We start from the raw sequence: 23,020 nt of genomic DNA, 5'->3' as shown, positions 1-23,020 counted from the left end.
ATGAAACAAAGCCCTAGCAAGCTGGTTTTTTTGCGTATGTACGCCGGGTGTCTGTGACTTTTGGTTTTTGATATTTATAGGTTAAAACATTGTGGGATATGGGGTCCAAGGTACATGTTCCAATGCATGGACAGCATGTGTTGTGTCCATCATTTCATGGAACTGCTTGCTATCATTCCTTTAGGTGGTGTCTGATGCCACGTTGTGTGTCATTATACATTTGTGCATGAAATGTGTAGAAAGATTCCTTATGCCCTGAATTCATGATTTTCTAGCAGAGATCCTCCCAACTATAGAATTTGTCCTTATTGTTTGTCTGTCTGTCTGTCTTAATATCTCTCAAGTACTCTACATAAGATTGTTTGTAATTATTTCAAAAGTTCATAAAAGATGAGCTCGTAAATGAGTGTTTATTTGTTTTGGTCCCCCTTTTCTTGTTATGATGCTAAGTGTCTGAGCAGGTTCCTAGACTGTCTGAGGTGTAGGGCTCACCTGCTCGACACCCCAAAACCCACACCTTCTTCTCTCATTTCCTGCCCCGAATTTTCTAGAATTCAGACACAGGATTCTAGGAATTCCCATCCCGAAACACTGAAATTGCTTTGATGTGAGCTCGATCTATTGAATTTAAGTTTCTTGGTGAGACATGTTTGTTTTTTTATAATGAAGTGCTCAGAGCTATTGATAAGAACTTAATGCATTTTTATGGAAATGTTTTATGATTAAAAAGCTACAGGAGCTAAGGTTAGTTGGCAGGCCATCTGTGACGATATTCCAAAGAGGTTGAGGAGCTAAAGCATTATATCAGAGGCAAGGTTGAATTAAATTACATAGATTTGAAAGTGCTTTGATACAAAAACTAAATGTTAAGTGATTTATTTCTTATGTCAGTAACTTGTTCTATAGCTAGTGGAATATAGCTATCCCCAAAGTGTGTTCTTGGAGCTGGAAAAAACTGCTCAATCTCCGTGAGTTGGCTAAGGAATTCATCAATCTTAAAGTGGTAGAGGGTCATTCCATCTTTCTTTGGCTTGATTGTTGGCATCCAGCTGGGAGATTGTTGGACACTTATGGCTTCCGCATTGTGTATGACACTGGTAGTAATCTGGATGCTCGTGTTTCCTCGGTTCTTATTGATGGGTGCTGGGTTTGGCCTCCCGCTCGGTCTGATATCCTTGTGGAGATTCAGAGTCGGTTGTTTGATGTTGCTATTGGGGAAAGAGACATTCCGGTATGGAAGACTTCTGGAGGGATCTACTCTTGCTCTGAAACCTGGAATTGTCTTAGGACTAAGTTTTCGAAAGTTGCTTGGAGGCATGTGGTCTGGTTTCCCTTGGCAATCCCTATACATGCGTTTCTCTTATGGCTTGTTTTCAGGGGTGCTCTCGTTACCAAGGAGAGAATGTGTTGTTGCGGTTATGCCAATTCTGTTATGGGGGGCAAGAGTCTATAGACCATCTTTTCTTCCATTGTAGCTTTTGTCGGCGCATATGGAGAAATTTGATGGACCTGTGTTTGGTTCAGCAGCCTTTTACCGAATGGGACGATGTTGTGAGTTGGTCGTGTTCTCTTAAAGGCCGTAGCTTGCAAGTTCTAATCTGTAAGTTGTGCTTGGTGGCTGCTGTTTATCATTTGTGGAGGTTGAGGAATGACTTGTGTAATGGGAATACCCCAAGGACCGAAGAAACTATTGTTGCCCAAATTCAATGGGAAGTGAGAAGTAGACTTTTGTTTCGAGGGAAGGGTGGGAAGTTGGCCATGGCTACTTAATTGATGCAGATTTGGAGATTGTAGATGTTTTGTAGTTGCTTTGTGTTGTTGGTAGATTGCTGGCTGCTTTACTGTAAGGCTAGTTTAGCTTGAGTTGATTTTGTTTTGGTGAGATTCCAGTTTTAACTGGAGAGATTTGTATGTACATTGTTTGGTTTATAAAGTGTTAGTTCATCAAAAAAAAAAAAAAAACTTGTTCTAGCCGATTTCATGCCTACAAATCTATGAAAAGAGTGAAGTTGATGGTGATTGATCCGATGTAGAGCATGTAAAATTTGCCATTCATTGTCACAGGTCTATTATGTGAAGAAACGTGGCAATTTCTGGAGCATGCAAAGTGAAGTGCAGTCCAACTGGGTTCTTCTAGAAGGGATTAAACGATGTGTTTTGTGAGCCAGCTAGAGCTTTGTCGTTTTATTCATTTACTATGTTGTTTTATGTTTTTCTTAGGGAGTGTCGTTTTAGTCTATGGGGCTTGTGTTTTGTAAGAGGCTATATAAGTCTCAGTGGGCAGATTAGGAGGGCATCGATTGAATTGTTAGCTTGTTCACTTGTGAACGATGGAAGCCCCTGACTCCTTGAATTGCCAAGAACTCGGAGATTAGCCGTCTCAAATTGGCCCTATCAAATACAATTCTCTATTCTATTCTCTCCTCTCTTGATTTCTTCTTTTTTTTCATTTTTCTTCACTGAATTACAGTAGCAGTTCAAGGCAACTGTTACATTCATGTAGATCGATCGAGGCACTATGCTCCATGCTGATTGATCTGATGAGTGGTTTCCTTGAGCAATATATTTAAGGCATAGCTCTTCTGCAATTAGTTGCAGCCTCTCTACCAAAGACAATAATCAGAACAGGATCTTTTGGTGATAACTGGGGAATTTCCCAGGAAGTGTCATATGATTGAGTGTTGGCGCTCTAAGGCTGAAAGTAATCAGGTGGCTTTTGTTGCTTTAATTAGTAACCACTGTTTTGCACTTTGTACTCTATGTAGCTTTTCTCCTGGGTAAATGAATACATGGGATTCAGATCCCCTAGAATTTCTCCTGGGTGAATGAATACAAGGAAGCTTCCAATTTCTAATTAGTTCATCCTGTCGTAAGATATTGAATATTACTGTCAAATTCACAAACATTTTACACTGCAGCCAATTTGTGATCACTCTGTATCCATATGACTCTCTTTGAGATTAAGGGTCTGTTTGGATTTATGGTTTCAAAATGCGTAATTTGAAAATGCAGTTAAGCTTTCGCTAAAACTGCAATTTTCACAGTTTAAAAAAACGTACCATCTTATTTGTGATTTGAAAATGCAGATTTTTTTAACATTTTCAAGCCATAGTTTTTTTAAAACATACTCCCAAACGATATATTTGTCGCGATTTTGTTTAAAATTGCATGTTGGCTTGAGAAATCGTTGAGACAAACGGACTCAAACTGAAATGTTTTTCTTATGGTCAGTACTAAATTGAAATATTAAGCGAAATTTTTTTCTAGCTTCTTATGATTTTAGCAAAATCCAAAAGTTGTGCACAACTTGTACTAAACAATGGATAAAGAATATCATTCATGATCAAAAAATATAACCATAATAATCTGCAAATGCTATTATTATTTCATGGTACCAAACCATTCACATAGGACATGAAAGAAATAACAAAGAAAAGAAACATTAAGAAAATCCAAGAACAGACAAACAAATGGTAAATCTTGATCTTGTCTTTTGAAGCTTGCTGATCTTTCTTCAATCCTTGGTAAAAATCTACTGCAGGTAGTAAGCCACAAGTGACACAAGAGAAGCACCAACCATAGAACCAACAACAGGCAAGCTAGCCGAGGCACCGCCAGTACTGCTTGGTCCGGGTGCCTGAGCTGGGGAGTAGTTAGCATAATCACCATGGCCATGAGCCAACACTGCACTCATTGAGGCTGCAGCGAAAAGGACTGCACAAGCCATCTTCTTCATCTCCATTATGGCAAGCTACAGGCGTGATTGGCAAGACCCTCAGAAATTAACCAAAGAGAGAGTTATCACCAATGACGTCTATGGAATTTGCAGCCTGCTGAAACATAGTGGGATTGAGAGGCATTTATAGTGAGGGGTTTGAGATTTTCTCGGAATACAAACGGCAGTTATTTCATCCCATGTTTCCCCTATTTTTAACGTCTTGTTTTGGTATATAGGACTACATTGATGTACGTGTGTTTAGACGTGTGTTTAGTTTTGCATGTAGCCGCAGAAGAGCTTCTGGTTCAAGCGTGTTTTGTGGTAAAATTTGTTAATTAGAGCAAAATGAGGTGGGTATTACTATTAACTGAGGAATTTCAATTTGTGCAAAGGGTTTTAAGGGATGTTTAGAACACCACATAATTGGTTTAGATTCAAGTTAGAATTAGTTTGGGTTATATATATATATATATACAGTTGATCTAAATTTATTTGAAACTTCTTTTAGGCTAAAATAAGTTTGTCTAGACTATATAGATATAACTCTTAACTTGTGAGACTGGAACGTGTGTTTAGAACATAAGGAACACGTGTCTCAATCCCAATAGGACCGCCAATTCCAACTAAAACTAAAAACAAGCCGAATCCTTACATTGGATTTGGCAGGGCAATGGGAAAGATCGATGAGTTGGTTACATATATAAAACAATGAATTTAACCATTTAATTTAATATACTAATTAAATGGATTACAAAACAATTTGAGACCTTCAATGAAGAAAGTGCCAAAAGCATCCATCTTAGACTTAGGCAGAGCTAAGCCAACCTCGATGCCCCCTTTCAAATCCTTACTCTCAGTCATTGAAATGGCCCTCGTTCTGTCAATAGAAATCTCCTCTATTTTTGTAGGCTTCCCCCACCCAAAATCTGTCTCATAAAGATCCAACTTTGGTGACCAAGAAACCAAAACATGAAGCTCTGATCCAATCAACACCTCCCATTCAGAAATCCAATTCTCTGCCCCACCAAGAATTGCTTTGTCCAACTTCTTAACAGTGTTTCCAATCACCTCAGCTGCCACTACAATGCCATCATCTTCAAGCAACTCATTGATCTCTGCCATTGATCTGGCAAACCCAATGCAATTTCCAGAATATGTTGGAGGCACTGGATAGTTCAGACGGGTAATCCCACCGGCATTAAACCCAAAATAAGTTGGATCTTCCCCAAAACATTTCCCATTCAAACCCACTTGGGTTTTAAGTAAACAAACCCATATAAATGCACAAACTAGTACAGATGGTGATAAATGTATTGGTGGTGACTGGTTTTTCTTTCTGCATTGAGCTATTATCCATTGTTTGATCCTCTCCATATCGACCAAACTCATTACAAATGTGGCTCGAACCATATTGGACAAATCTACAACAATTTCTTGTGAAGATTTTCTGCTCCACCACTCCTTCAAGAAAATCTGCTCCAGCCCATGTGTGTCAATGATGACTGATCTATCATTAAACGGTAGGTACTTTATGGGAAAATAAGAATCTCGAAGACCACAATACCATGCCCAAGTCTTAATGAAATTGTTGAAGGTCCTTCCATCAGCAGAAACATAATGGTATGTCAGTCCAATACAAATGCCACAGTTTGGAAAAACAGTAATTTGAACAGCCAGCAAAGGAACCAATTGCTTTTCTCCTGACACACAATTTGGCAACTTGGGCACAAGCTGGTGAAATTGATTGACTTCTCGTGGATGATTACCTGCGTTAAAATATAAATTTTGAAAAAAGTGGTAGTTGAACGTATTGACACACAGAAGTTATCTATTCAGAATACACAGTGATTAGCTCAAACACAAACTCTAATTGATTCAAATATTGTAATTATCTCTTTAGATTGATTGTAACTAATTGTAATTATCTCTTGAACTAATAGAATTCAACTTAGAAACATTCTCCGAACCGAATTGAGTATATCTTGTAATCTCTTTCATTATATATACAGCACACAGTTATTATAGAACGTAGCATCACAGCAAAAGGTTATGAGTGTGAGTTAATAAATCCTATTTTTTAGAATAGTGAAAAGTGAAAATAAGAAGGAAGCAAATAAAAAGAAGCAATCACAGACACAACTATTTGTGTGGTTCACCACTACGCGCTACGTCCACCGAGTTGCACTATTTTTTGAAAAACAATACAAAGATGCGTCAACACAGCACATATATAAGCTTAAAAAAAACAGAAGCGACTATAAATACAATGCTCAAAACACCTGGCTTAACATAGCCTAACAATGAGTTTTAACTTTGCCTCCATTATTCACCTTCTATTTTAATTATATATTTTAAGTGTTGGCTTCGCCAATTAAAGGAGAGGAGTTGAGAGGAGTGTTAGGATAGATAGTGATTTAATAACCTGAAAGATGGCCGAAGTCACCACCGGACTCGGCAAATGTCAGCTCAACCTTGTCACCGTCGGTGTAAACAAGCTCCGGCTTGCCTGGTTCGGTTGGCAAGAGAAGGTTTCCTGCAAAAGGGTAGTAGTGTTGGAGAGTCAAGGAGAGGGAGTGCCTGAGATTTGGGAGGGTTGTGGACGTGAAATAGGAGGTGGGGAAGGGATATTCATAGAAGAACAGAGGTTGGCCTGGAGAGAAGAAAAGCCATGGTAAGTCAAAGAAGGTTAGAGGGAGTGAGGTTTGTGGAGCTGAAGAGGGTGGTGGAGAGACATAGCAATGCTCAAGAACCTTAACTGTGAAAGATTTCGCCATCACAGAGAGAGAGAGAGAGAGAGAGAGAGAGAGTAAAGTTGAAGTTCTTCTAAATTGAAGAGGCAGCGAGGGGGGGCATCTTCCCTGTACGTACAAGCAACAGAAGCAAGTTTTATTATTAATCTGTCGTCGCTGTCCCTACCTGGTGTTGTTGCGTAGACTTTTGTTTTCGAGTTTGTTCTTTCTCCTTGCGGTTCTTGATCGGACAACGGTAGTGCTTCTCATTCAGCCACGTTTTTATTTCTTTTTTTTTAGTGTTATAATTATTGCAGCTTTTAAGCGAGTTAGCTTTTGGCCATTTTTTTTTTTTTTTAATAAAATGAAATGCATTGTTCGACTCAATTTTTGGCTATAGGGGTGGACATCGGTTCAGTAGACGGTTTATTCGGTCGGTTAACCGACTTTTGTCGGAATACAGTCGGTAAATTTATTTTAGTTAAGCGGTTAATAAGCGGTCGGTTTAAGTTAGTTAAGCGATTGATAGGCGGTCAGTTAAATCGGTAAAGCGGTTAATACGCGGTCGGTTAAGTCGATAAAGCGGTTAATAGGTGGCCAGTTAAGTCGGTTAATATTCGGTTAACATGGGTAATGAAACGACGTCGTTTTAATTTTTTTTAAAGGAAAAAAATAGGATCAAACGTTCGTTTTTACTAAAATGACGTCATTTCGTTTTATGTCGGTTCGAAATCAAAGGCGGTTCGGTTCGGTTACCGCTTAAAAGGCGGTTCGGCTCGGCTCGGTTACCAAACCAACTTTCGGAATAAAATTTTATACCGACTACCGAACCGAAAATTAGTTGGTAGAGTCGGTAGGCGGTCGATGGCGGTTCGGTTCGGTTCGGTAAGCGGTCGGTAGGCGGTAGGCGGTAGGCGGATAATTTGCCCACCCCTATTTGGCTCCTTGTCCTATTCGGGTTTGCAATTTTTTGAAAATGTTGAAATTTGTGTAAATCTAAAATATGACAATAAGGGCAAAGTTAGAGACACGAAAGAACATAAGGGATTATGAGTGGTTCGGGGTTAGATATATATGTTTATCATTTTGAATGGTCCCTAAGACTATTACATTTTGTCTTATTAACTTGATTGTCTATTAAGGGTGTACAATTGGTTCCGGTTGTGATTGCAATTATTTCTTCATAACCGCAATTGAAGTATCTGGTTATTTCTATTTCAATAATCGCAATTGGTAGACTGGTTGCAGTTATTACCAACTGTCAGTTATCTGATTATTAACTGGGTAACTGATTTTCATACATTGTTAATTTTTTTCATTTTTTTTAATCCAATATCCAACCATTCAATATTCAATGCTAAATAATAAATACTATTGGACGTGCATAATTTCATTTACCATTCATTCATTTCAATAAGTTCACAATCAAGTCCATGGATTAAGTAAAATAATTACAAAGAAAATCAAACTAAAAAATATTATAAAATATAATGACCGGTTTCCTAAAACCCTATAAGCGGTAACCGCAACCGGGGTACTCGGTTATCTACTGCGATTGTTGACGGTTATTAGCGATCAATAACCGCTTCGCTTGTACACCCCTCTACAATACAAAGGTTCCTATATAGGGTAGTGAATAAGTACAAATATGGTAATCAAATTTCAATGAGGATTTGATTACAATCCTAAGATTTGATTATAATTAATCTGTAAATAGAGAATATTTCAATATCAACCAAATATGGAATATATGAAAAATATAATCTAATACAAAAAGTGCAATTTTAAAATAGTGATTTTTAAAATGTATGATTTGAAAATGTAATTTTTAAAAACGTAGATAAGTGTATGACAAAATTGCAGTTTATCCTTTAAAATTGCGCGTTTTCAAAAAAACACATTCTTACTTGCGATTTGAAAATGCAGATTTTTGTTTTTTCAAATAGCAATCTTTTAAAAATGCAATCTCAAACGATCCATTATCCGTGATTAAATCATACTTTTGTATATAAAATTGCAATGTCAAGTACACCTTAAAATACGAGTAATGTTAGAAATATTTCTGTGTCCCTTAAAAAATAAGGTAGCTTTTAAAATTACTATTAGGCTTATGATCGATTACTATTAAATTTTAATCAAATGATGATTTTAAAAGACACCTCAATTTTTAGATAGACATAAGAGTAATATACTATAGATGTTTAGAATTATTAGTCACTCCCTCTTGATTTTTTTTTTTTACCATAAAACCCGTTATTAAAAGGAAAAAGAAAAAGAAAAAAAAATCATTATTAACTCCGACATATGCTACTGTTCTTATCATCAATCAACCAATAAGCTATCAGACTTTTACTTTAACTGATAAGAAATGCCGCAGGGTGCGGAGAGGGCATTTCCCCACACTAAATGGTCCCAAACTGCGAAATATTTTAAGATTTTTTTTGAGTTTTGATTGAAGCACATTTTTTTTTTTTTTTTTTTAGTAAAGTATATGACCCAATAAAATTTGACCTATTTCTCACATGATTTACAAATCTTAAATAAGACATAAATCTCATGTTTAAATTTATTCCTAATCTCTAGTACTCTACTAAAACCCTTTGAGAGTGAATTTATGGACAATTTGAGCAAACAATGAGAGAGATGACCGGATCCACCGATTTGAATATTTAGGTTGAGTGGGATCTCGCGCCATTTAATATAAAAATTAAAAATAATAAACCCGTTCGTATAGTATAGAGTGATTCTACAACGACGAAATATATATAAGACTTGCTCGAAATTTGTTCCGACACATAAGCTCCATAAAAGCTCCTCTCAATTTTCCACCCGATTGTAAGAACCAAGCAACTTCAAGAACCCCCAATTATTGGGAATCCTAATTTTATTGTAACTTGTGAATATCATTAGATTATCATGGGCATAAAAGTAATCTCAAAAATTTTGGATGGACCATGACCACGTGGTACGGTGTTGGACTGTTGGCCACTGGCAAGGCAGACGGGGGGGGACCGGACATTGATGGAAATGTTTCTTAGCTTGATCCTTGATCCAACTATAGTAAAAGTGCCCAATTTTCGTAATTGAGCCAACATTATAGATAGCACTGAAAGGAATTTAAATTTTGCCAAAAAAAAAAAGAGGATAATGTTAAGGAACCGCTTTTATTTTTCTAGATTTAGGGCACAACGTCACTTTTGATTTCATTGGTGTTCCCTTAATTTAGGGATTGAAACAACAAAAAAATCTATTTCAAGAAATTTTTTAAAAGTTTTCTTTATATTTATGAAAGCAAATGAGTTTTAAAAAAGTTGATGCTAGCTACACTCTTACAGAGTTCTTGAGTCCATTCCCTAATATGGTCTAAGGGCACTTTGAACGTTTAGGTAGCTAAAAGAAAGTGATGGATTTGGCCTACAACATATGTTATGATCTTTTTCCAATAGTCAAAATTTAGTTTTACTATATATCTTTTTGTTTTATAGAAAAATTTGGAATTAAATTTGGACCGTTAAAAAAACTATAGAATATATATGTTGTAGTTTTTTTTTACAGCATCTAAGCCAAATCTGTAAGTAATAAATTATTATTTATATCAAAAGTTTGAATTAATAAAAAAATTATATTTTAATAGAATAAATTATATTGAAGCAACATCTTAACAGAATAAATCACAAAATGATTTGAGACCTTCAGCAAAGAAAGTGCCAAAAGCATCCATCTCAGAGTTAGGTAGGGCTAAATGCTAAAGCCAACCTCAATGCAAAAAACTAACTTTGTTTTTTAAATTCCAACTACCCAAAATTGGAGAGAGCTAGCTCTTAATTATGCAGAGCCTGGGATCGATCCCCCATGGTAGAATCACTCTATACACGCACAAAATTTGTTAAACCGGAAGTGAATTAGAAAGAATGCATGGGCCGGGATGTTTCAGAAAATTCAAACACAACATGAGAGAAGAAACCTTGGGTATACACGTAAGTGTCTATACATGATTTCGAACAGTTCGAAGTGCAGAATCTACTTGTCCGGATACCTCGGAACTAGCTTAAACCCTTCTTTCATTCCCCGCTAGAATTCCTAAAATTTTCCTATAATTCAAGCAACGGAGATACCAAAGAAGTTGCCACTCATCCGCCCCCCAAATTTCACCACGTTTAAAGCATGCAAAACAGAAACATTATTACATTATTAGTTTCCACAGTCAATGTCTCCATTCCAGTTAACTTTGTTTCTTTGGATGAGTACTACTAGGGCATCAATTTATATGATCTGCAAATTCGCGTGCGCATACAGTAAATATTAATATAATGCTATGGATGATAGTGCCCATATGCAAGAACCATTCAACTCTATACTCTCTCTCTCTCTCTCTCTTTTTCATCCATGGCAAAATCCTCAACTATCAAGGTTCTTGAGCATTGTTATGTTTCTCCCCCACCAAATTCAGTTCCACCAACATCACTTCCTCTAACCTTCTTTGATATTCCATGGCTTTTCTTCAGTACTACTCCAAGCCAACCTTTGTTCTTCTATGAATATCCCCATCCCACTTCTCACTTCATATCCACCACCGTCCCCATCCTCAAGCACTCCCTCTCCTTGACCCTCCAACACTGCTACACTTTCGCCGGAAACCTCAAGTCACCGCATGAACCCGGCAAGCCGGAGCTTGTTTATACCGAAGGCGACAAGGTTAGGTTGACATTTGCGGAGTCAGGTGGAGATTTCAACCATCTTTCAGGTAACGTTAAATCATTACATTTGTTCTGATATCATATTAAATCACTACTTATTAGTTGAATTTAATCATTTACTTTACATTCTATTATGTTCTAACAGGTAATCATCCGCGATATGTCAATGAATTCTACCAACTTGTGCCGGAGTTGCCAACGAGTGTGTCATGTGAAAAACAATTGCTTCCTTTGCTTGCTGTTCAAATTACTGTTTTTCCAAGCTCTGGCATTTGTATTGGGCTGGCTTACCAACATGTTGCAGCTGATGGAAGAACGTTCAATAATTTCATGAAGACTTGGGCTTCGTTTTGCAGCTTTGGAGACTCCTTCTCCATCAAATCTTTACCTTGTTTCGACAGGAGGGTGATTCTGGACTCACATGGGCTCGAGGGAATTTTCTTGAAGGAGTGGCGGAAGCCAAGATCTTCAAAAGATACCGTTGCTGGTAATGAAGCCAATGCAAGTTTGTCCGACATGGTTAGAGCCACATTTGTTGTCGGCTCGACAGACATGGAAAGGATCAAAACATGGATTATTGCTGAATGCAAGAAGAATAATGTGCCGCTTCCAATACATTTGTCAGCATACGTGCTGACATGTGCATTTCTATGGGTGTGTTTGATTAAGACCCAAGAGAGAACGATTGAGAAATGTTATGGAGGTCGGGATCCGAATTACTTTGGGTTCATCGCCGGCGGAATTACCCGTCTGGACTTTCCGGTGCCGGCAACGTATTTCGGTAATTGTGTCGGGTTTGGCCGAGCAATGGCAATGAGAAATGAGTTAATGGGAGAAGATGGAGTTGTTGTGGCTGCAAAGGCCATTGGAAGCACTGTGAAGAGGTTGGATAAGGCTATCTTTGAGGGTGCAGAGAAGTGGATTTCAGATTGGGAGGTGTTGTTTGGGTCGGAGCTCCATGTTATGGTTTCTGGGTCACCTAAATTGGATCTTTATGAAACGGATTTTGGGTGGGGAAGAGCCAAGAAGATAGAGGAGATTTCAATTGATTGGATGAGAGCCATTTCACTCACTGAGAGTAGGGATGTGGAGGGTGGCATTGAGGTCGGCCTAGCCCTACCTAAAACTAAAATGGATGCTTTTTCCTCCTTTTTCTACCAAGGTCTCAAGGCTCTTCCATGATCTATTCTAGCTATGTATCATGCATGTATGAACGTGTTTTAAGATTGACAATATTATGCTGTTTTCAATTTGAATGGTTGTTATAATTGGTTCGCATTTTATGGAAGTGAGTCTTACGAACTATACGTCGCGTGCAATACTTGATCTATATTTTAATAGTTAATTTGGTAAGTGTTAAATGAACCGTTTTGTCAATTTATAAACGTAATAGGTGATATATAGATTGTCGCGTAAGCATCCACATTTTAGTAACTGATCGATATAGTAAGTGTCACGTGAGACTGACATTATTTTGTAAGGAACTTATAATAAAAATGAAAAATGAAAAACTTCACTTACCCTTCTGATGTCGGTACTGTTGCAATCATAATCTCGAAGTTTAAAATTTGTAACCTCATCATATGATTACTACGTTTAAAAATTTACAATGTTACCCCTATCGTTAGCATTTAGGGTTAAATAAAACGGTATATAGGTGAAATATATTTTATATATACTATTGTAAATCTTATAAAAATACAAAATTACCATAATTAAATAATTAATTTAAAAAAAAACAAAAAAACAAAAAAAAACAAAAAAAAACAAAAAAACAAAACAAAAACATGGAAAGCCGTGGGTGGTGGGTCACATTTGAATATTGCTAGCTGTTGCCTGTCAACGTACGTTGGTGCATTATTTATGAGCGTTCGTATATCTTTGCTTTGTGAATGCTTTTATTGCTTTTAGACTCTGTAGAAGGTATATGGGAAGGGCCATTATTAATTAAGAGCGCTTTATATAATTTTTTCACACGGAGGGACCAATCCATGCCCTCCCTTTTAATACATTTTTACTGTTAAATACAAAAATAAATAAATAAATACATTTTAGCACGTGTCTTTTTTATGCAAACCAACTAGCTAGTACGAAACATAGGAAAAAAAAATAGAAAATGTTAAATTTACAACACCAACACAACAATCACACAACAACCCCTCACATGAGGGTGGACCCCACACGCTGGAACCCACCCTCATGTGAGGGGTTGTTGTGATGGTGTTGTGTATGAATCAAATCCCAAAAAAAATAGATGCTTATTTGAGAGAGCCGTAATCCTCGATGACTATCTCGAAAGAGCCGTAATCTCTTAAACACAATAAGCTGTATTATATTAAACAATATTCATCATGCATATATAATTTTTCATTAATAATATATATCTCTTTAAATAGAGAAGCAAAATTGATCGGTTACAAAAATAACTAGTAATCAAAATAAGACTTTTAAACTACGTAATTGGCCGACTAGGATTTAAACTGACCCTATTAACTCTACTAAGAAGAATCCGAATCAAACTCTTTATTGGAAATTTCTTCTTTATTGAAATCTAAATACCAAATAATTATGTATGACAACCTTACACATACGTTTAAATCCCAATCATTTAAATAAAACTAGCTTATAGCTAGAAAAAGCATATGTTTCCCCCCCCCCCCCCCCCCAAACTAATTATGACTATAAATTCATTGAGGTATTAAGTTTTCTTTTAAATTGGATTGAAAGAAATTTTTTAATTTCAGTCTATCAAATTGAGATGTATCCTTAAATTATGCTATTCTCACATGTATTTTTAATAAAGCGTGTTGTTAAATGTTTGGTATAGGAAAGCTGCAAAAAGACACGTTGGGAGCGATGACAAAACCACCTCCCATGCTCAAGTTAACAAAGGTGAAATCAAGAGGGTACGTGTAGGAACAAAATGCACGCAAAAATGGTAAGAGAGCTTGAGTATCTATGATGTAGACCACTTTATTTTTAGGGATAATTACACAATTGGTTTTTGGGGTTGGCCTAAATTACAAATCACTCCCTGTGGTATAAAGAGTTTATGGAGGGTCCATATGGTAACTATAATTACGAATCACTCACTGAACCAGTTTTCGTCAACCAAGTTAATAGATTTCGTTAATTTGCCACATCATACTCAATAAAAAATCGACAAGTGTCCATTATAATAAAAAAAATAAAACTTAAAATTATTATTATTTTTTTTAAAAAAAAAAAAAAGAAAATAGCAAAGGGGTGGTTGCCGAGAGTGACTCGGCCATGTATGGGGGGTGACGCACGGCCTCCCTTAGGCCTGGGGTGGCCACGTGTTGGTTTCCAATTAAGTATGACGTGACAAATTAACGGAATCTATTAATTTGGTAGACGAAAAACGAGTTCAGGGAGTGATTCGTAATTATAGTTTACCACAGGAACCCTCCATGAACTTTTTGTACCACAGAGAGTCATTTCTAATTTAGGCTAACTCAAAGAACTAATAATGCAATTATCTCTTATTTTTATAAAGGTTTTCTATTTTTAGTTGGCAAACAGACTCAACAAGGCATGTATGGAAGGATCTTTTCCTTATCGAGCAAGCATGAAAAGAAGCAAGTCAATAAGTAAGCAGATGACACTCTTTATATGTCACGTTAAAGAGTGCATTTTGGAGTGCGGAGCTGAAGCCGTGTAACATTTTTCATCAAACAGTAGGTGAACAGTGATCTATATATTAAAAAAAAAAAAAGTAGGTGAACCGTATATGGTTTTACTTGGACGCTAAGAAGAGAAATTTGATTCGTTCAAAAAAAGAAAAAAAAAAAATTTGATCGTAGGTGAACAGTCTGCATCCAATAGCAAAGAAACGCGTTCACCCACCGACCATTTCGCTTCCTTCCTAGACTGGAAGTAGTCTGGAACTCTCTCTTCCCTCAACGTGCCCAGCCCCCCGATCCACCTGTCCACGTTTTCCTTGGAACCCATACGCTTTCCCACCGCCATAAACCCCCTATATATATACGTTACCTTCCAAACCAGGAAGCCACCACCAATTCACTGATCATCTCACCCTCACAACCAATCTCATATATACAACTCTTGAGCTGCTTTTGTTGTACGTGGTAGCAATGGCACAAGGGAGCACATTGGTTTTCGCTATTGTCTTCGCCGTAGTAGCAATGGTCTCTACCTTTGCTCCAGCCGTGTTGGCTCAAGATTCTGCGCCTGCACCAGCGCCGGCATCGGAGAAAGGAGCTGCATGCTCTGCTGCTCTCTCTGGGGCTACCATTTTGGCCTCCCTGTTTTTGTCTACGCTCGCTCTGTTGAAGCACTAGAGATTGGATCCGTGATTTGATTGATCGATTCTTTTTGGTGTTCAGATGGATCATGGATGGGCTTTGAGGATCCATGCATATGTTATTGATTTATTTGTTATAGGTTATAGTCATAGAGAGAAATAAAAAGAGATTCATATGCTTATTGTATACTTAATTTATTTTCTTGTTCTGGGTTTGTTGTTAATGATATACGATACACATTTTATATATGGAATATGTTTATTGTCACATAAAAGTATTTAATGATTATATATTATCACACAAACCACGTTATATAATCAACGAATAAATTTTGGTTTACGAGTTGAAAATACTTAGAGAATTTCTATAATAAAAATCATTTTGGGACAGTCAAACTTAAATTTAAATGTACAAACTATACGTTTGACTTCCTATTTTTCCGATAACCTCTAGCTGATCATTATTAGCCAGTCTTCTATATATGAACTCCTTATCGACCTTACGCTATACTTCAAGCGTTGGAAAGCTACAAATTAGAGGCTTTCAATAAATGCATTCTTGGTTCACAAAAATGAAGCAAAGAATCCTCTTCAGAGGTTATGGGGTTAAAGCTTAGTCTAAATTTCACACCTACAAAATGAGTATTCTATTTTAATTTATTTATAAAGAAGGGAGAAAAACTTTATGCAACTTGTAAAAAGAAAGCATTTTTACTACCGCTTTTCTCACGGCGTTGGGACAGTCCGATATAGGGGCGGTCCTACGTTGGGGCTAGGGGGGCCCTGGCCCCCCAAGCCCCAAAATTTTCCTCTAAATATTTTTTTTTCACAAAAAAAAATTAAAATTAAAATTAAAATTAAAATTTTACCTCTTAATTTTTTAAATTTTTCAGTTTTGCCCTATCAAATTTTTTTTTTTTTTCGATTTGGCCCCTTCATCAATAAAGCCTAGGTCCGCCACTGATCTGATATACAGTGCATGGCAGGCTAATTAAATAGGAGCGTTTGTTCATAGAATTTTGATATGGCGTAAAACTATTAATGTTTTTTTTATCTTTTTTTTAAAGGGGGGAGAACTTAATTTTTGGAGTTCACCTTATATATATATAATGAAAATTAGTGGCAGTATTTTTTAAGGGGGAGAACTTATTTAACTATTAATGTTTTTTACTATCCCTGCTTGTTTTCACTGTTGCCTCTTAATATAAAGTAAGGGTGCGTTTGAGAATGCGATTTCATAATAAAAAAGTGCAATTTTAAAATAAATCGAAAAAAATGAATCGTTTAGGAATTGCAATTTAAAAAAAAAAATTGCAATTAATTTGAAAACGCAGAAAACTATTTTTTTAAATTGCAAACTAATGAGTATTTTTTTGAAAACGAAAAATTTTAAAGGTTAAACTATGATTTTTTTGCCACACGCTTAATTACATTTTAAAAAATTACTTTTCAAATTTTACATTTTAAAACTTTTATTTTTAATTCGCAAATACAAACCGACACTATATTATGTTTGTAATATGAAACCAAGAGGTCCTTTTTAATCTTTGTCAAGCCTCCTACTATCATAATTATGCCATTGATAGCTACAATAATTTAATTTTAGGTAGGCTATAGCCTATACTGCATTAAATCACTTTTTAAAAGGCTAAAGTAAAGTAAAACCAAAAAAAAAAAAAAAAAAAAAAAAAGAAAAAAAAAAAAGAGAGAAAGAAAAAAGGCTTATTTTTTTAAAGCTTTCTTTTTTCGGGGGCCGACTCGGTCGGCTTCTGCTTGTTTATATAAAAATAAGATATATTCTATTGTCAAAATTTTATTTTTATTATATTTAATGGTGTAATTTAATTATGAAAAGCAAAGTTACTAGTGTAAGGTAATGATTAGGGACTTGTCTTAATTTGTTTAGTGCTCTCTTAATGTAAAATAATTTAAAGGCCTGTTTGTTAATGTATTTTGCATGGGTGGTGTTTTTATTTTTTTTTGTTTGATAAAATGTTCTGATGCAATATAAAGGTGAAAATAATTTTTGTGTTTTGATTAGTATATTGTGTTATTTGTTAATATTTTAACTTAAAAATAAAAAACTAAACACGAAAAGAAAGTCATTAACAAATATTTAACTTCCTCTTTTATATATCATTACTCTTTATTAAATATCCCTCTAACATTGGTAGAGACTACATAATTAATTGCTCATGCAGGAGATCGATTTCATTTAGCTTCTTAATTTTCAAGGACGCTCCCCATTTCAATATTTTATTTTATCTAATATTGTTTATGACGCTAAATTATTTAAAAAATTTAAATGACGTTGCAATGTATTTATCGTGTGACATTATATACACTATTAGTCTATCGATCAGATAAAATAAAATAAAGTTTTAACCAATTTAATAAATTAAATGAAAAGAACCAATTTGAAAGAAATTTTTTAGGGAGAATTAACTTCATTTAAGAGTACTGAACTTTTACCGTTTTTGAAAGAAGGTACTTGAAACTTCAAAACGTCTCAATTTAAGGTATTAATTTTTTAGAAAGTTTCAATTAAGGATCGTTCATTAGGATTTTTAATTAAATCCTATCAAAATTCACAAAATATCAATGTGTTTACTTTTATAATTTTTGTTTTTTATAGACATGAGTATTTTTGTAAATTTCATTAAATTTTAAACTAACACCTAAATCTTAACAATTTTTTTTTAAAAAAAAAAAAAAATAGAGGTATTTTGAAAATTTTGATAAGATTTAATAAAAAAATCTTAAAATAATATCTTTAATTGACACTTTCTGAAAAATAAATATTTTAAATTTAAATATATTAAAATTTAAATATCTTCTTTAAAAAAAAAAAAAAAAAATTGAATACTCTTGAATGAAATTGTCCAAACTTCTACCGTTTCGTTACGGGCACGATGCTCAATATATTTCACATCAGCACATGCGACATGGCCGTAACATGTTGGTGACACGTATCACAAACTGGCAGATGTGACATGCCAGTTTGTGGTTTTACTTGGACGCAAAGAAGAACAGTCAAAGAAACGCGCCCACAATTTCACCCACCGCGCGTAGACCATTTCCTGCCTACCTGCCCTACAACTCTGATCTCTTCCGGCTTCCCTCAACGTGGCCGGTTCCCCGATCCACCTGTCCACGTTTTCGTTGGAACCCCACACGCTTTCCCACTGCCATAAACCCCCTATATATACGTAACCTTCCAAACCATGAAGCCACCACCAAGTCACTGATCACCTCACCCTGATCACAACCAATCTCATATATACAACTCGATCTTGAGCTGCTTTTGTTGTACGTGGTAGCAATGGCACAAGGGAGCACAATGGTTTTCGCTATTATCTTCGCCGTGGTAGCAATGGTCTCTACCTTTGCTCCAACCGTGTTGGCTCAAGATTCTGCGCCTGCACCAGCGCCGGCATCGGAGAAAGGAGCTGCATGCTCTGCTGCTGTCTCTGGGGCTACCATTTTGGTCTCCCTGTTTCTGTCTATGCTCGCTCTGTTGAAGCACTAGAGATTGGATCGATGATATATTTGTTTGATTGAGATGGGATTTGAGGATCCATGCATATGTTATTGATTTATTTGTCGTAGGTTATAGAGTGAAATAAAAGAGATTCATACGGTTATTATTGTATACTTTAATTATTTTCTTCTTCTGGGTTTGTGATTAATGATAGATATACGATACATATTTTATGGAATATCTTATATTAAGAGGCATGGGTGTTTATTTGAGCATATAAAATCATGATGATGATTTTGGATCGGATGAACAAAGGCTTACTGGTAAAGCAATTTATATGGCAACCGATCGACGTCAGTTGTTTTTCCAGCAAAATTAAGCAAACGCCACTCTCCTTAATTTCTTTGTGCTTCTCTTAGTGTGCTCTCAATCTTAACAAACAAGTGTCTGAAGCACTTTGGGCAGACAAAAGGTCCAAGCTAGCTGTTCGTTTAAACTTTTATTTCAATCAATGAATTATTTTAATTTTTTTTTTCTTTTTTAAGGAGATTAGAGAAAGGAATGGGTAGATCATTGATGTATATAGGTTAAAGATATCTTGAAATTTTTTTTTTAGTGAACAGTAAAGATGGGAAAGAAATTATACAAATTTCCTGCTAACTGAATTAAAAAACATATAAAAATTAGCATGTGCAATTAAAAAAATGACATAATTTTCCTTCAAACTAGGTTGAAGGAAATTCCTCTAATCCAGTCTATAAAATGTCATGTGTCCCTTTGCATGTGATAGACGCGTTTTTTTTTAAGTGCAAAGACAAATTTATAAGAAATTTGCTTCCAACTTTTCCTTTCAATTAAAAAAAGCATTCGTTTCGTACATACAAATGACACATGTTATTTTATAGACTGAATTAGAAGAAAACATGTTATTTAACCAAAAAAAAAATGTGTTTCTTACGTGTTAATGACACATGTCACTTTAAGAGACTATTCTATAAAAAAAATTATGTCAAGACAAGATCGATAGGATTATCAGTCAGATTATGATACTCTTAAATTATTTCCTCTAATTTGAGAGAATTCGAGCAGGTAATTGTGAGATGCTACTCATGAGACTCATCTGACCAAATAAAAATTGGGTTGCCCAATCACTTATTCGATCAGGTAGTGGATCTCATAAGTTGTAGTCTCTCACAATCACCTGTCCAAATTCTCTTAAATTTGGACAAATAATTTTAAAGGATCATGATAATTACCAAACAAGCCCTCATCTTAGGCCTCACAATACACAACGGTGGCATCTTTATCATGACAAATTGACAATGGAGTAGTTTTTTAAAGGCCTCCACTATCTACCTTCTGTTGTTCCTTCGTACACAAATTTCATTATATTCTAATTGATAAACAGAATACCGTATCCTATCATATTAGATTTATCTATCAAGAATAGCATTGTTGGGATTATTCCACGTACATCGGTTGTGGAAGGGGCTTGATGACCAGTTTATAAGTATGAGAAAAAATCTCACCTCATTAGATAACTTTTGGGGTTGAGAGGCCCAATACTACCCAACATGTGCATCGTATGAGAAATGTTAGAATTTTTATTTTTTATTTTTTTTAAAAAAATGCTATTTCATATTATGCTTACGCGTGGTCTGAGAAATGTAACACAGAATATGAAATATGATTTCTAAAATAAATAATAATAATAATAAATAAATAAATAAAAAAACACATACACATACACACAAATTCTTGGGTGGTGGGCCACCAAAGAATAATTTTTAATTTTTTTTTAATTATTATCATAAATTTTGAATATTTTAAAATTTTTTATTCAATTGTAGTGAAAGAATATGTGTTGCAACCAATTAAATAAAAAAATATGAATGGTCATTGAATTCCAATTCCTTTTATTCTTAATAAAAGCCATTCATACTCCTAAAAGGGTGACTATTCTATGTAAAGAAGTTTAAAAATCATATAGAAATATGGGACTCATTGATTCATTTTTTTTTTTTTTTTTTTTTGACATGTCTATATAAGAAGGGGAAGGGGATTCGAACTAGTGACCTCCGCTTCATAAGGTGTGGTCCTCAGCCAATTGAACTACCTTTTAGAAACTATTCATTTTCTTATTTAGTCTCTCTCTATTAGTCTATAAACATCAAATTATTATTATAAACACTTTGTGCATATGTATTAATTTTATCCGTTGAAATATAAATAAAATTGGACCCAAACAGCTTATTTAGAAGTCTATTCATAAAATAATTATTTGAAAAGTATTCAAACACCATAAAAAAATTAATGTGTGATGAAGGCCAAGCAGCAGAATATTTAAAATCTCATCACAATAATTAAAGTGTGACCCACGTACGAACTGTCTAATTAGACACGTTAAAGAGTTGGGTAATAGGTTACTAGACATATTACTTTATGGGATGTAACATCTAGGTCCCCACGTGTCATAGAGTCACAGGTTCACAACCTGCAAATTGTGGTTTTACTTACTTGGTCGCTAAGAAGAGCAAATCGGCAGTAGGTGAACAGTCAGCCCACAATTTCCCTTTCACCCACTGACCGACGACCATTTTGGCTTTCTTCCTCGCCTCGAACTCTCTCTTCCCTCAACGCGCCCAGTCCCCCGATCCACCTGTCCACGTTTTCCTTGGAACCCACACGCTTTCCCACTGCCATAACCCCCCTATATATACCCACCCTCCCAACCATGAAGCCACCAATTCACTCGATCACTTCAGCCTCACAACCAATCTCATATATACAACTCTTGAGCTGCTTTTGTTGTACGAGGTAGCAATGGCACAAGGGAGCACATTGGTTTTCGCTATTATCTTCGCCGTGGTAGCAATGGTCTCTACCTTTGCTCCAACCGTGTTGGCTCAAGATTCTGCGCCTGCACCAGCGCCGGCATCGGAGAAAGGAGCTGCATGCTCTGCTGCTTTCTCTGGGGCTACCATATTGGCCTCCCTGTTTTTGTCTACACTCGCTCTGTCGAAGCACTAGAGATTGGATCCGTGATTTGATTGATCGATTCTTTTTGGTGTTCAGACGGATCATGGATGGGCTTTGAGGATCCATGTATATGTTATTGATTTATTTGTTATAGGTTATAGTCATAGAGAGAAATAAAAAGAGATTCATCATTCATATGCTTATTGTATACTTAATTTATTTTCTTGTTCTGGGTTTGTTGTTAATGATATACGATACACATTTTATGGACTATGTTTATTGTCACATAAAAGTTGTTAATGATTATATATTGTCACACAAACCACATTATATAATCAACGAATAAATTTTGGCTTACGAGGTGAAAATACCTAGAGAATTTCTGTAATAAAAATCATTTCGTGACAGCCAAACTTAAACCCAAACATACAAACTATACGTTTGACTTCTTATTTTTTTGATAACCGCTAGCTTATCATTATTAGCCGGTCTTCTATATATGATCTCCTTATCGACCTTAAGCTATTCTTCAACCGCCTTCTGTCCGGTATACTTCAAGTGTTGAAAAGCAAAAAAGGATTTCAATAAATTAATGCACTCTTGGTTCACAAAAATGAAGCAAAGAATCATCTCCAGAGGTTATGGGGGCTAAAGCTTAGTCTAAATTTCACACCTACAAAATGAGTATTCTATTTTAATTTATTAATAAGAAGGGAGAAAAACTTTATGCAACTTGTAAAAAGAAAGCATTTTTACTACCGCTTTTCTCACGGCGTTGGGACAGTCCGATATATATATATATATATAGTGCATGGCAGGCTAAATAGGAGCGTTTGTTCATAGAATTTTGATCTGGTGTAAAACTATTAATTTTTTTTTTTTTTTTTTTTTTTTAAAAGGGTGAGAACTTAATTTTTGGAGTTCACCTTTTATATATATATTAAAAAAAATGAAAATTTTGGAGGCTAAAGCCGAAGCTATGTTATAAACTTATATAGGTCCCTGCTTGTTTCTGCCCTTGCCTCCTAATATAAAGTAAGGGTGCGTTTGAGAGTGCATTTGATCGTAAAAAAAGTACAATTTTAAATTAAATAGCAGAAAATAAATCGTTTGAAAATTGCGATTTGAAAA

The 23,020-nt window shown here is 35.4% G+C and overlaps 3 protein-coding genes across 3 annotated transcripts; 1 reads left to right on the top strand and 2 right to left on the bottom strand.

The window, feature by feature from the left end:
* Positions 1–3,532: 3,532 nt before the first annotated feature.
* Positions 3,533–3,742, bottom strand: LOC133879478 (arabinogalactan protein 23-like). The gene has a single exon (XM_062318052.1). The coding sequence runs from the start codon at positions 3,740–3,742 to the stop codon at positions 3,533–3,535; it is 210 nt and encodes a 69-aa protein (XP_062174036.1).
* Positions 3,743–4,342: 600 nt separating this feature from the next.
* LOC133880286 (anthocyanin 5-aromatic acyltransferase-like) lies at positions 4,343–6,597 on the bottom strand. The gene is made up of 2 exons (XM_062319204.1): positions 6,141–6,597; positions 4,343–5,484 (listed from the first exon to the last, which is right to left on the bottom strand). The coding sequence occupies exons 1-2, from the start codon at positions 6,490–6,492 to the stop codon at positions 4,454–4,456; spliced, it is 1,383 nt and encodes a 460-aa protein (XP_062175188.1). The 5' UTR covers positions 6,493–6,597; the 3' UTR covers positions 4,343–4,453.
* Positions 6,598–10,753: 4,156 nt separating this feature from the next.
* On the top strand, positions 10,754–12,400 carry LOC133880448 (anthocyanidin 3-O-glucoside 6''-O-acyltransferase-like). Its single transcript, XM_062319395.1, has 2 exons — positions 10,754–11,191; positions 11,290–12,400. Exons 1-2 carry the CDS (start codon positions 10,834–10,836, stop codon positions 12,324–12,326), a joined length of 1,395 nt encoding a protein of 464 aa, XP_062175379.1. The 5' UTR covers positions 10,754–10,833; the 3' UTR covers positions 12,327–12,400.
* Positions 12,401–23,020: the final 10,620 nt, after the last annotated feature.

This window comes from Alnus glutinosa, chromosome 10, assembly GCF_958979055.1.
Source record: "Alnus glutinosa chromosome 10, dhAlnGlut1.1, whole genome shotgun sequence".
Lineage (NCBI taxonomy): Eukaryota > Viridiplantae > Streptophyta > Magnoliopsida > Fagales > Betulaceae > Alnus > Alnus glutinosa.
Note: the sequence above shows the minus strand (reverse complement) of the source record. Positions and strands in the feature narration are given on the sequence as shown.

What these genes read in the sequence shown, in the direction of transcription:
- LOC133879478 (XM_062318052.1), bottom strand. Translation starts at nt 3,742, where the DNA reads ATGGAGATGAAGAAGATGGCTTGTGCAGTCCTTTTCGCTGCAGCCTCA.
- LOC133880286 (XM_062319204.1), bottom strand. Translation starts at nt 6,492, where the DNA reads ATGGCGAAATCTTTCACAGTTAAGGTTCTTGAGCATTGCTATGTCTCT. An exon ending in TGACTTCGGCCATCTTTCAG is followed by an intron (nt 5,485 to 6,140) that starts GTTATTAAATCA and finishes ATTTTAACGCAG; the next exon opens with GTAATCATCCACGAGAAGTC.
- LOC133880448 (XM_062319395.1), top strand. Translation starts at nt 10,834, where the DNA reads ATGGCAAAATCCTCAACTATCAAGGTTCTTGAGCATTGTTATGTTTCT. An exon ending in AGATTTCAACCATCTTTCAG is followed by an intron (nt 11,192 to 11,289) that starts GTAACGTTAAAT and finishes ATGTTCTAACAG; the next exon opens with GTAATCATCCGCGATATGTC.